Raw genomic sequence first — 13,653 nt, 5'->3', positions numbered from 1 at the left:
AATATCCTCTGACTTTCTCCGGTCCCTTTCTAATGTCCTTTCCTCAGTCTTACAGGAAGGCGTGTGAGACAGAAAGACAGAGAATCAAGCTTTCTTGGCAGAAACATCAATAAATGAAAACTGGCTTATAATGAAAATAACAATAGCAATAACTTCCTGACCCCAGTCCTTAGGTACACATTCATTTTAGTTAATACACCATCACTAGTAAGAAACGTGAGTCCAAGAGACCACAACGCCTCCGGGCATGCGGGGCGCGTAGCCTACCCTGTCGGCGGCCCTGGGGAGCGAACATGGTCCGCAAGTGCTTCCAGCGCGCACCTAGCGGTAACTCTGGGACCAGCCGCGGGGCCTGCACGGGGCGGGGCCTGCACGGGGCGGGGCCTGCACGGGGGCGGGCCCTCAGCGGGCCCCTCCTCCACGGGCAGAGCGCAACGGGCCCGGGTTAAAGAGGCGCGCGGAGGCGGGCGCGGCGCACACTGCTGTGGCGCGCGGAGAAGCGGCGCACGTGTCTCCGGGCGTTCGGCCTTGGGTTCACCCAGCTGCTTTAGCTCCCGCGGTCCAGGGTGCCCCCTCGGCCCCCTTGGCGTCCGCCCACCTCTGGCCCGCGTGAGGAGGTCCCGCACAGTTCCCTGCGCTCAGTGGGCCAACTTGCAGGGGCAGCTGTGTCGGTGGAGCGGCGCCGGGTTGAACGGGGCACTGCGCATGCGGAGCTCCAAATTCAAACAGCTGTTTCCAGAGGCTGGAGGGCGGGTGAGACCGGGAGCCGCAGGGGTTAGCTGAGGCCTTCTCATTCTCCAGGAGGTGGCCTCTCGGGAGCCATGGTGGACCGGGGCCCTCTGCTCACCTCGGCCATCATCTTCTACCTGGCCATCGGGGCGGCGATCTTCGAGGTGCTGGAGGAGCCGCATTGGAAAGAGGCCAAGAAAAGCTACTATACGCAGAAACTGCATCTGCTCAAGGAGTTCCCGTGCCTGGGCCAGGAGGGCCTGGACAAGATTCTGCAGGTGAGCTGGAGGTTTGGAAGTGAAGGGGAGCGCCTCGCAGCTTTGGATAACCCTCACTCCCTGTGGGTGGTCCCGGGGTGACCGGAGAGGATGTCTCCCCATGAGTCTGACTGCTGGAATCTGCCGTTCACCCGTGGGCGCAGGAGTCTCCCACGCGCGCGGAGACTTTGGAACCCAGTTTGTCCCGAGGGAAGAACTTAGGCTTGACCCCCGGGTGAACCAGGGCCCGCAGTGGCTCGGTGTGGGTGTGCGGGTACCTCCCTGGTTGGAGGAGGCTGTGGGGCGGATAAAGGCGTTTGTCTTTCCTTGGAGACGCTCCCAGAGTTCGGGAGACCCGCCGGGTGCCGCCTCCTCGCTTCTCTACCTCCCAGCTCCGGGGCCAAGTGCGGCACCCGGCCGGCTTTTTACGGCGTTTCTTCACCAGCCCGGCGGAGTGGCGCGAGGCTCCCCCGCCCCCGCAGGGCTCGGGAGCGGTGGGGTCCGGGGCTCTGTCGGGCCTGAGCCCCCGGGATGCGGGCTGGTGGCCAGAATGCTGGGGACGCGCGCAGGCTTCCGGGAAAGCTTATCTCGCGGAGACATCCCCGAAGGGCTCGGAGTTCAACTTTGTGAAAGTAACAGGTTGAACAAAAGAACAACACCCGGAGAGCCCCTTTTCGGGGGACGGGGCGGGATGGGGGTGGGGCGGCGGGCAGAGAGGTTGTATAGAATGGGAGGTTGGGGGAGAGTTTCTCCTCCATGTTGGCATTGGTTCATATGCCCTATGGATGGCATTGATCTCACGTGGATAAACTGTGGGGCTTGTTTGGGGATCGAAGACTTCTACCCCAGTTTCTCGAAGGTTCTTGGCCTCAACCTTTCACGCTTCTTGGCCTTGCAGGGATGGCCTCCCTCCAGTGGAACGACCAGACCTGGGTAAGAGCCCGTGAAGGCTCTAGGTTGTGAGGTGGAGTGGAGATATTGTCCAAGGTGTTACATTTCTCTTGGGGTAAAAGATGCCGGAAAGGAAGTTTGATGAGAAACAATCTTTAAACTGCTTGCGGCTCCCCAGTCCTTTATGGCTGTGTAGTTGTCTTTCATTTTTCTGGCCTCAACAGCCCGTATGTAAAATGGGAAGAAATGTGTAGATATCTCGCCTGTGGTACCCCCTTTTTGTCCCCAACTCGACAGACATTCCCACAGGTGAGCATATAGGTGCCTGCTAGCAGCCGGGCAAATAAAGACGTGTCCTCTTAGGAGCCAGTAGAAGGGGAGGTTTAGGCCAGAAGGTTGGGTGTTGGATTTTAGTGGGGACCCTCCTGTCCGGGAGCAGTTCCCAGGGCGGGGGCCGTTGGTAGGTGAGGCTGGTGGGAGTATGAGCTTCAGAAGGGAGTAGGGTGTTTTAGCTCCTGATAGCAGGAGTTCTGGGCAGCTCTGCCTTCCTTGAGATGGGTGGCTGCCCTGTGTGTGTGTGTTGGGGAGGGAGGGTCACTTTATAATTTCCCTTGAGGAAACAATTCCTCTGGAGAACGCGTTGTTGTTTACTTGGCTCCGGGGCTTTGTTTAGAGGGGGAAGAAGGCAGGCGGGGATGATAAAGAATCGAGCTGCCCTCGAAGTGTTTGCCTCTTTGCTGCTTCTCCGCTACTGCAGGGGAAGGAAGGAAAGAATTCAAGGCTGAATGTGGGAAAATAAAGTTCAAAACATGAGGAGAAGGGAAAAGGGGGGGGGGGGGTCGGGGTGAGGCAGCCGGGTGCAGCTGGTGGTTATAATAGCTTTGGAGGTTAGGCAGCTTTCTTAAGGTGTCTTAAGCTTTCTTAAGGAGCAAGCAAGATGCCTGGTATTTTGAGGTCCTTTTAAACCCGCCAGCGATTACCCCCCAAAAGCCGGCAGGTAGCTTCAGGAAAAGGATTTGGGCATCAGGCCAGTCTGATTTGGAGGTGATTATGGACAGGCCTGTCCCCATCCCCAGCCAACCTCTCAAGCCATCTGCAACTTGGCAAATCCCCTCCCTTCATAGGAAGAACCCCAGAAATGAGAACGAACCAGTGGAAGCATTTCGCCAGCATCACTTTCAGTCTGCAGAAACCTGCCCGGCTTCGCTTGCTGATCTGGGACTCGGGGCACTGCTGCAGGCCACAGGAAATTGGTTTAAGGAAAAATGAAACTCAAAAATCTTCTTTCCCATCTGGCTGCTCCTGCATTTTCCCCTGAGTTCTGTGTTTTATCAGGTTCTGAATAATCACCTTTGTAATCCTAAAGAAAGTCCCTCAGTTGGGAATTCCTGGGGTAGGGGCCCACCCCCCCCCACCCCCCCCCCCGGGAAAGGCTGTTGGAAGGGGGTGGGGTGCAGCCTGGGTTGGGGTTTTTCTTAGAGTGGATGTTGTGTGTGTACTTTCACAGGCGTGAGAAAGGGAGTTAAGGCACCTTTCTTTAGATCTTTGGAAATAGTCCCTGAGTTGTCAGGTGTTTCCTCCCTGTTCATGCTGTGGTTGAACTGAGGCAGAGGCTGACTTTCAGAGGCTCAGCGCCCCATTGGCCTCGGACCACATGGCCGCCCCTCCTTCCTGCCTTCAGAACCACCCTGAACGCTTTTGCTCTCAAGCCTGCTCCTGCAGGTGCTGGTGACCCGCTCCCCCAGCCCCTTCCTAAATGGCAGAGGCTCCCGCGAGGGGATTTGGCATTGACCAAGCGCTTAGCGTGTTGGGCGCTGTAGGCGGTATTCGGCGTTTTATGAGAGGGCGCAGGCTGGTTTTGCCATCCGGCTTGGCCATTTACCCATCAGACCATTTAACTTTGCGTCTCTTTCCTCATATGCAAAATGGGGGTCTGGTGAAGGTCAAGTAAAGTGGAAGCATTAGGCGTTGGGTGTGCACAGGTGAAACGGAGGAGCGCGAGCCTCCCTCTGCTGTACACGTTGAGGACACGTTGACTAGGGCAACTTGCTAGGTGCTTTATTAGTCGGGTACTCTTTACAGCACCCTTACGTGTTCAGATAAGGAAGCTGAAGCCCAGGGGAGTTACCAGGAGGGCACAGGCTGGGGTGGGACCCAGGCAGTCTGCCTCCAGAGCCTGCTTCTCGTACACCCTTGCCCTCCCCCTTAGGCATATGAAGCTGTTGAATGGTGCGTCCGTCAGTGAGCTTAGTAAATTGGTTCAGCTGGACTCTGGTCTGCTGGGAAATTCTATTTTCTCTTTCCCCTAGAACAGGCATGGGCACGCAGGTGTCTCCTGTGTTGTGCCTGGCTGAGCCACACCTCCTCCATTACTGAAATAAGCAGCAGTCCACCCCGTCCCACTTCTCCTTTGGGGGTGCGGTAGGGGTCGCCCCAAGCCCTGCCTTTCGCTGGCACACTCCATCCCTAATTGGGTTTTCTTAAACTGCTCATGTAGCTGACCTGTTCCCGGAAGCCTCTTTGATCCTGCTGGCCAGACCAGATCCTGTGTGCCAGACCTCTCTCCTTTTATTTTCTGGGCCCTTCGTACTCCCCTACACATGTTCCAGTCCATAGTAATAAGGCGAATTCCAATTTTGAGGTTCTGACATCCTGTTATTAACACCAGTCCTCCTCCTAAAACTTAAAAAAAATATAACTGTGGATCATGTAGTTAAATCACATCTGACCAAAATGCTCATACTGGGCACGTGACTTGAATTTTGGGGGGAACCGAGGGTTAACATGAAAACCTCTTTTGTTTCAAACCTTGCTGGAAATCGGAAAGCGCACTGGTTCACTTAACTGCCTTTGTATGTAAAGGGAACACAATAGATCTTTTGATTATCCAGAATCACGGAGGCCTCTGGGTCATTCATTTGGAATTGAACTCTCACTGTCTAAGACTGCAGAGATGGAAAGTGGAGAAGTTGGGTTTTTGAAAGGAAATAGAAGAAAGAGGTTCCTTCCTAAAGGCTCGTTTTCTTATTTATGTTCCGCTCAAAGTTGAGGGCAGCCAAAACAAAAAAAATTCTCAAATCGCTAAATCTGCTTTAGTTAACTACTCTGGTTAGTTTTAACAGTTAAGGTGAATTTTTATTGAATCGTTTTGAGAGTTTCACTAGAGCCCTTAGGATGATTACAGATGGCACAGTAATAGAGGCTTATTGAGGGTAGAGATTAGCAAGTGTTGAAATGTTCTAGTGGGGGTGGGGGGAGTCCTATAGGAGGGGGTGTAGGGGAGGTGATGACTGCTGCTTCTAAGTATTTTCCTCAGGTTTTGCTCTATTTATAGTCTGGCATTTAAAAGAAACACAATCCTCTGGTTTTGGATGCTATGCTTGGCTGGCTGTGACCCCAGGCCACGAGCTTTCATCTTGAACTTGGTTGTTTGCTGTTAGGTTGGCCTCAGCCTCTGAACTCTTTGTCTGTGGGGTGGGGGGAGTGGGGGGAAGGGAAGTACCAGGCTTTGGGGAACAGGGAAGCCGGGCTGCTGAGACAGAACCCCCAAGAGAGTCTTTGTACAAATTGAGATGCTAGATCTTAGTGGTACCTCAGGAACCACTTGATTGGCCTGAACTGGGGTGATAGAGAGAGGTCAGATGAGGTAGGCGTGTGCAATAGGTTCACCTCCTGGTGTTCCTTTTGGGGAGCGGAGAAGGTAGAGGTGAATCCCCTTGGAGATTTTGCTGAGAGTCCCTCTGAACCCCTGGAATAAGTGGAGGAGCCCTGACCTGTCGATCCTCCCCACAAGGGTGGGTTGACATGGATAAAAGGACACGCTGCCCTCCGCAGGGATCTTTGTTCACGTGCCCCTCACCTCACTGCTGCAGGCCCCTTCCTGTTGCTGAAAGAGTCACCATCCAAGCGCTGGGTCGCGCCATCACGTCACCCTCAGAGGTTGCTTAGAACGGTGCTTGGCACATAGCAAGGCTCATCACGCGTTAGCTGCTGCTGCCACTCACCTCCTAGATGCCCCTACTGTGCGATGGGGCCATCCACGCCCAAGTGTAGTGAGCACAGAGTCAGGAAGACCTTAGTGCAGGAGAAAGGTCAACTGACTTTTTGTTTTGAATTATAGTGAAAAATACATAACGAAGTTTACCTCCTTCACCTCTTTTGAGTGCTGTTCAGTAGGGTTACGTATATTCACATTATTGTGAAAGCAGGTCTCCACAATTTTTTCAACTTGCAAAACTGAAACTCTAGACCTCTAGACTCTAGAACACCTCCCCTTTCCCCCTCTCCCCAGGCCCTGGTAACTACCATTCTACTGTTTCTGTGAAGTTGACTGCTTCAGGTATCTTATAAGTGGAATCGTACAGTATTTGTTTTTTTGTGTAAAATGGTACATCCACTAAGGAAGACCATATAGAGCTTCCTTAAAAAAATTAAAAATAGAACTACCATATGATCGAGCAGTTCCACGTCTAGGTATATATCAACCACCTTTTTAAAAAGCTAGAGAGAGAAGGGAGGATAGGATGGTGGATCTTTCTTCACCGCAGCCCTCAGGGAGGTGTAAAACTGCATGACGGTCCTGTATTGCAGCCAGGGGGCAGAGGGGTGAGGGCCAGATGACGAAGCTCTCTGGGTTTAGCCAAAGAATTTGAACTCACCAAATTTTTGCCATTTTAAGGTAGGGGAGTGAACAGCATTTCAGAAAGTTTCCTCTTCCTTCACAGCTGTTTGCAACTTAAAAGAAGTAGAGTATTCTACTCTAAATTATCGGCTGTTTCTGTGGGCTGATCGTTTCACCCTATGGGTGTTCTGGTAAGGATGCCTCCTCTCTTTCTCCTTCCAATGTGTTGGAGTGTGGGTCTTTCCCCAAAAGCCCACAGATCTCACAGCACCTCCCCCAAAAGAGCCCACCCGCACTCCCTCACACCCAGCTTGCAGTTAGGGTACCTCTGTCTTCCTTCCATGAACCCCTTGGGAGGTCCAGGTCTGGGTCCCCTCCATTTGATGACCTTCCCAGATTATACCTTCTTTGCTTCTGTAGGTAACAGTGCGGGTAGTGTGCTCCAGCTCTGTACAGCTCTGCCTGAGGCATCTCGGCTTTTTGTGAGCAGTTAACCTGGCCCCCAAACCTCAGAGACCTGGGCAAAGTTAGGGGATCACAGAAGGGTCCCTCCCTGCCAGCTGTCACTTCTGTGTGCACTGAAGCCTCAGAAACCAGGTGGGGCTTTAGCCCTCGGGAGCTCAATCTAGTTGGGGAGAGAAACAGGGCCACAGTGGTGAAATGAGGGAAAATGTAGTCCTGGTGCCCAGTGATGGGTTGCATATGGTGAGGCTGGAGAGATGGATGAGGGTCAGAGGGCCTCAGAGGATTCGGTTCCTGTTTCCTGAGGCCTGTAGAACCCTGTGGCCTGTGGGGCATCTGGCTCTGAACAGAACATAGCCCCTGCCCTCAGAGAGCCCCTACTCTAGAGAAAGACAGGTGAGGAGCTTGTTACCTGACATTGGTAGGTACACCTGGAGGTTCCAAGCATGTACCGTTGAGAGATTAGTTTCTGCTCTCGAAGTTAAAGAAGGGGGGATTTGAGGCAGCCAGGAGGGATGAGTGGTGTGAGCTGCAGCCCCTGGGAGCTCTCTGCTGAGTGCCTCCCATGTGCCAGGCTGGTTCTTTACCTGTTGAACCTGTCCTGTGGGTGAGGTGTTACTTCTCTGCCCATTGTCTAGGAAACCGAGGCCAAGGGGTTTGCCCAGGGCTACAATGGCTAGCCAGAGGCTAAAATTCACCCTTCCTTGCTGACTGCAGAGCCTTGGGGCCTGACCAGGAGTGGAGGTAGAGCCAGGAGGTAGAAGTGATGGGAGTGGGCAGGGATTGGGGGCCGGAGGTGGGGGTGATTCCAGCTAATGGTTACTGAGCACTTGCTTCACCACAGGCAGTGGGAACTGTATGTGCATCGTCTCGTAATCCTCACAGCAGCCCTTTGCTGGAGGTACTCTTACCAGCACCACCTCAGGGCAGGAGCAACAGAATGGATAGTTCGAGTTCACTCATTTGCCCGAGGCTGTACAGCTAGGAAGTGGAAGAACGTGGATTTGAACCCAGAGCCCACACTCTGAACCATTCTGCTCGATGTGAGACGGAAAGGTGGCAAAAACAAGCAGCAAAGGCCTAGAGGTGGGAAAATGGCGTCTGCAGAACCTTAGGGTGCATCGGGCGGTTCTCTGTGTGGCTGGCTGATTACTCAGCCTTGGGGCCTTGAGCAAGTCAGTCTCCTAGTCTGTGAAATGGGACAACAGTTCAGTATTGCCCTCAGGCCTGCAGAATCCACATTTGACTGAGTGCCTGACACATGCAACTGGTGATTTGCTGTGTGTTAGCTGTTCTCTGACACCCCGTCTCTCTAGGGTCGGGGGTGGGGTGCTGCTGTTCCTGATGCCCAGTTCAAGCCCCACTGTATATTGAGCTCCCAATCTGGAGATGGAGACACAGATGATAAAACCCACCAAAACTCCTGGCGGAGTCCCCACCATTTTCCATTTCCTGCACATTCACCCAGCGCCTCCCTCAGTGGAAGGTGTATTTCCTCTTCCCTTCCAGCAGAGCCCTGCTCCCTCCTCTGCAGAAAGGGGACCAGGCTTTCTCTGCTCAGTCCCGGCTCATCCCAGGCGTTTGTTAAAGCTCTTCCCTTCCCCAGAGGATTCCTGGGTCCAGATGGCCTCATGGGTGCCATCCCCGGAGGGTGGTCACGCGGGATGTGGGGTCAGAGTTGTGCTCTCCCTGGGGCCAGACACCACCCGTCTCCCCTCTCAATAGGCGCTTGCTGGCCAGGTCCCTTGGATTGCCTTTGAAGTGTCCATTCTGGTTTTCCCCTCCTAGCTAAATATTTAGGTTTCCTGCCGAACTGTTTAGGCAGTATTGTGTACTTCTGGCTGTTGTCACCTCCCATGGCCACTGTAATCTGGCTAAGGTTGCCTAGCTGACGCCTCCCATTAGGGAGAGGCTTGCCCCCAGGCTAGGCTAGAAGCTGTGTGGGGAGGGGCTTACCTGGGGGACAGGGCCAGCTTGGCTGTTCCTGTAGCCTGGTGGCGGGCCCTGTGGGTTGCAAGGGGTATTGTAGGCCACAGCAGCTGAGGAAGACACAGCGGAGCCCCTCCCTTTGTCTGTGTGACCAGTGCTTGGGGCTGGAGCTGGCGTCGGGAAACCCTTATCTGAACCACTGTGCAGGGAAAAGCTGATTCTAACATGGATTCTGATCCTCCCCACAGTACTGGTTTGTGCTGTGTGACCCTGGTCAGACTTCACCTCTCTGGACTCTGCTTCTTGGGAGTAAGTTCAGCCTTTCATTCAAGAAGGCTTGGAGAGCCTGTTAAATTAGGCCCAGCTAGACTGCAGGAGCCCTGTGTGGGCAGCGCCATGTCTCCCTACTCAGTTCCTAGCTCAGTAAGTGACTGGCTCAGAATGTGTCTGTTGGGCCCCCGGGTGCCCAGTGGTGTGCCTGGCTCGGACGGGGAGGCCAAGATTCATGTGGACCTTTGGGTTGGAGTCTAGTCATGAGGGGCCCAGCCTCCTGCCAGGTCAAGGTGGTTACCTGGGTGAATTGAGCCAGGCCGGGCTCTGGCCCCAGAAAACAGAAGGGGAGCGGCTTTATCAAAATTTACGCCCATTTCCTCCTTCTAGCCTTCCAGCCTCACGAGGCGGTGCCAAGTTGCCTGGTGGTCAGCCACAGGCTTTAAACTCACACCGCCTTTGCAAGCTGCGCCCTGAGCCCCTGGCTTCATCAGAAAGTAGGAGTGATGGTATCTGTCTCTCGGGGCGCGAAGACCACAGGAGAACACAAGAGGAAGGTGCGCTACGAGTTCACCTTTAAGACCAGCTCAAGGTTATCTTCTCCCTTTTGAGGGACTTTACAGAACAAACAGCTCTGCTTCTCTGGGTCTGTTCATCGCCAGGAGTCCCCTTACGCCTTTCCCATGGGATGAACAAGGCCTGTCTGCGTGAGCACGCCTAGCAGGCCTGTCCTCCCCAGGGTAGGTGGTTTCTGCTTTCAAGGAACTTGAGAAAGAGCAGAGACCCAGTCCTTTGTGCAGATATTTACCAGGCACATACCATGTGCCCAGGCCTGTTTTGAGACCTGCTGTAAAGGGGATGAGCCGTCCCTGCCTGTCAGGGAATGTCCTCAGACCACGTACCACGAGGGCACGAGGGGTGGGGGGTGGGGCGGAGCAGGGGGAAGGCCAGGCTGTTTGTAAGGGAGAAGGGTGTGTTCCTATAGCCCTTGGGCATGACTGCAGCCTGCAGGCATTAGGCCTTTTCTACCCCATGGCGAACCCCTTGGGGCAGAGCTGACTAGGGACGTTGGCACCAGGGGATGGAGCAGAAGTGTTGCCTGCAGCACCTGGGTGATACCCAAGCTTTGCACCCTCCCCACATCCCCACCCTTGGCCTTACCATGGGTCTCTGCAGACCTACTCACCTAAAGTGCCTTCCTGTGCCCTCTGTGAGGTCTGGCAGTGAAATGTCATCCCTTTTGCTATATGGGGAAATTGAGGCCTGGTGAGAAGCTGGGACAGACCGTCTCTAGAACCAAGCTTGGGTTAAACTAGCTGTGCTTGCCCAGGTCCAGAGCCTTTCTTCGCCAAGCCAAGTTTGTCACCCCACCTCTAATCCCCTTTTGAACAGCCTTTAAATCAAAATCTTGATGTGTGTTAGGGTGCAGAGCACTTATTTCACTTACACTAAACTGGCCTGATTTCCTAAATTGTCCCAGCACACCCTTTCCTTGAGTGCCAGCTTTCCTACGCACTAGTGAGTTTTTCTGAAATAAGAGGCAAAGGTTGAAGTTGTGGTCAACCATAGGCTCAGAAAAAAGGATTTTTTCTAGGCCCTTCAGAGCCTGGGGCAGAAGTAGTCTGATGTCTCCCCAGGGAGTTTCCCCATCACAGGACCTTGCTCCCCAAGTGTCTGAGCCCAAGGAGCTGTTGTTGGCTGGTTTCTTGGAGGCTGGCAGGCATGGGGGAGGAGGGTCAGGCTCTGGGTGCCACTCCTGGCAGCAAATCATAAAATGTGAGGCTGAAGGGAGCTTAGTGGTTATCTAACTAGCCTCCCTTTAGAGCCCTGAAGCCAAGGCCTAGACCTCGGGAGGTTATGTAACTTTTCCAAGGTAACTGTGCTCACCAGGGCAGGGAAAGTACAATAAAGGAGTAGGTAGAGCTAAGTGGGGCAGTTAGGGAAGGCTTCCTGGAAGCAGAGGCCACAGGAGGTGAAAGGTAGTCAATTACTGCCACGGCAGTCAGGGATCCTGATAGAGTGAGATTGGAACGCTTGACTCAGAAAACCCTCCATGGCTTCTCCCCCAGACTCAGAGCCAAAGTCCTTGCAGCAGCCCAAGTGATTTGGACTCTGTTCCCTGTGTGGTCTTGCCTCTGTCTGGAGCCCTACCCTTGATCCCAGCTCCAGACAGGAGGCCATGCCCTGAGGGTGGGGAGGCATTCTAAAACCCTGCACACTGACAGCAGGTTTCAACTTTTACCAAGAACTCAGGTCTATGTCCACTGATAACATAAATCACCCTGCAGGTGGAGCGGAGGGAGGTGTTCCAGCAGTCAGACCACAGCAGTGACTGCAGCTGGCACCTGGTGAAGGAAAGGCAGGTGGGGGCCATCCCCCACCCTGGGGACTCCCAGCCGTGGGACCACAGACAACGTGGAAACTCATTTTGCAGATAAGGCAACTGAGGCGAATAAGTTATTCAAGGTCACACAGCTAGTTAGTGGCCTGGACCCAGGCCTTCTGGGTCCAGAGCCAGAGCCCTGCCCCACTTAGACCCCGTGGTGTCCTAAATCAGCTTTCCTTGGGCCCTGATGGCTCCAGCTCCCCGGAAGCGGGCTGTGCATGCTTTCTGACCCTTCGCTGAGAACTGCTCTCGTCAGCCTTTGTGGGTTCTGACACTGGTCACTGTTCTGACCACATTGACCATATACAGGTTTGTTTGCTCTTCTCAGCGTGAAAAGTCTTAAAGCAGGACAAACCTGCGTTAGGTTACGTAGGTGCCGCAGCTCAAGGCGGAGGCCATCAGCTCCATCCCTGCCCTCCAGCCTGTTCCCCTGGCATCCTTACGGACCTGTCAGGCTCTGACCCTTCACTGCAGGGTTTGTGGGTCAGGGGACCCAGAGACCGAACTCTCGAGAAAGAATCAAAGACCTGGAGTCGTGAGGTACAGTTTAGTTTGCCTCTCGGCTATAGGGTTCCTGTCTGAGTCCGCACATTACCTGCTACCGCCCCAGCAGCTAAACCCACACTTGTGACACATCCCTGACTTGGCTTCCCCAGGGCTAAGCCCGAGCTGCGCTGTGGTCTGCACCTTGGGAGGGAACAGCTTTCGTCTTGCCTTTCTCCTGGGGTGTAAGCACTGCTCAGATCTGCCTGCGTGACTGGGGACAGACTGGCTGTTTTGTAGCCTGCTGAGGACCCCGGGGCAGGCCCTTCACGGACTTGAATGTTGATTTTTGGCTTGGGTGCTCCTTGAGTCTGATGCAAGGTTCTTGTTCCTCCCATGCCCCCGGGTACAGGATGGCACCTGTTCAGACCCACTGGAGGAGAAAGAGCGGCAGCCCCATCCCCTCCCCATAGCTCCTGTTCAAATAAAACTCTTGCCTCCCGGGTCGAGGAATGCATCCTGACAGTGTTGGCTTTGGAAGAGTGCCCTCCCCTCCTCAGCATCCCGCCCCCTTTGGAGCAGCGGGTGGAAGGGCTGCCTCTGGCTGAGGGATAGTGCTGAGTGGGCTGAGCAGAGCACGCTGGTGCAGTAATGTCTTGTCAGCACCCCCTGGGGAGCAGGAAAAGGGAGGGTGTCCTGATTATCAGCTTTTCAACACCCCATCCCCCAGACTCCAGCGGCAGCCCTGAGATCTACTGATGAGTGGCCCAGGGACTGGGGATTGGAAGACAGAGCCGGGTCCTGGGCCTGGCTCAGCTGACTTGCTGTGTGACTGGGCCAGGTCACTGCCCCTCTCTGAGCCAGGGACTTGTTCACTAAGGCCAATTAGACTCCTAGCGCCAGCTGTATGCCCAGTGCTGGTTCAAGGTTGTGGGAATTATGAGACATTATCCTTATCTTTGAGGTTGGGGCCGGGCCCTGCGGTGTATATGAAGGATTATTGAATAGGGGTGCAGCATGTTGTAGGGGACTCGTGTGCTCCAAGGTAGAAACGTTGCCACAGGCTGGGGCCGCCAGGGAAGGCTCCCCTGGGAAGGCTCCCCTGACCCTGGAGTTGGCTTTCTTTTGAGCCCCATCATTTTCTGGTTACCTCCTTCTCCCCCACGTCAGAGCACATTGCACTGGGGGTTGTGCCTTGTCTGTACTCCTTCCCCCTCCCACGAGGCCCTCGACTGCCCCATTGGATCCCAAACCTCACACTGTGTACGAGGGTAATGATTAATGAACATCCGAACCGTGAAGCTGTGTCTCTCTCTCCTTTGGCCTCTGTCCCACCAGCCCCTAAAACCCAAAGGTAGGACTACCAGCGCCCACCTCCAATCTGGAAAACTCCTGCCCCGGGCCCTTCCCATGGGGACCATGCCTGGCCAGATTCTACCCCAACCCAGCAAGCACTCTGGGACGGCCCCCCACCCTGCTGCCCATCACGTGCACGGGGCACATGAGTGGGGACGCTCTGCTCTCTGTTGGGACAGGTCGATAGGTTGTCTGGGGAGGTGCGTCAGCATCCCCCCTACCCTCCCACACCCCTGCCCCGGGCGTGCACCTGTCTGGACCCAGGGCTG

General features: G+C 54.6%; 1 protein-coding gene across 1 annotated transcript in view; it reads left to right on the top strand.

Moving 5' to 3' along the window:
* Positions 1-821: 821 nt before the first annotated feature.
* The window catches only part of KCNK5 (potassium two pore domain channel subfamily K member 5), a 34,307-nt gene continuing 21,475 nt past the window's right edge, over positions 822-13,653 (top strand). Inside the window, exon 1 of the mRNA XM_065886163.1 lies at positions 822-1,007. Coding sequence (XP_065742235.1) covers positions 822-1,007 — 186 coding nt within the window. The remainder of the gene's footprint in view (positions 1,008-13,653) is intronic.

Source organism: Phocoena phocoena, chromosome 10, assembly GCF_963924675.1.
Source record: "Phocoena phocoena chromosome 10, mPhoPho1.1, whole genome shotgun sequence".
Taxonomy (NCBI): Eukaryota; Metazoa; Chordata; class Mammalia; order Artiodactyla; family Phocoenidae; genus Phocoena; species Phocoena phocoena.
Note: the sequence above shows the minus strand (reverse complement) of the source record. Positions and strands in the feature narration are given on the sequence as shown.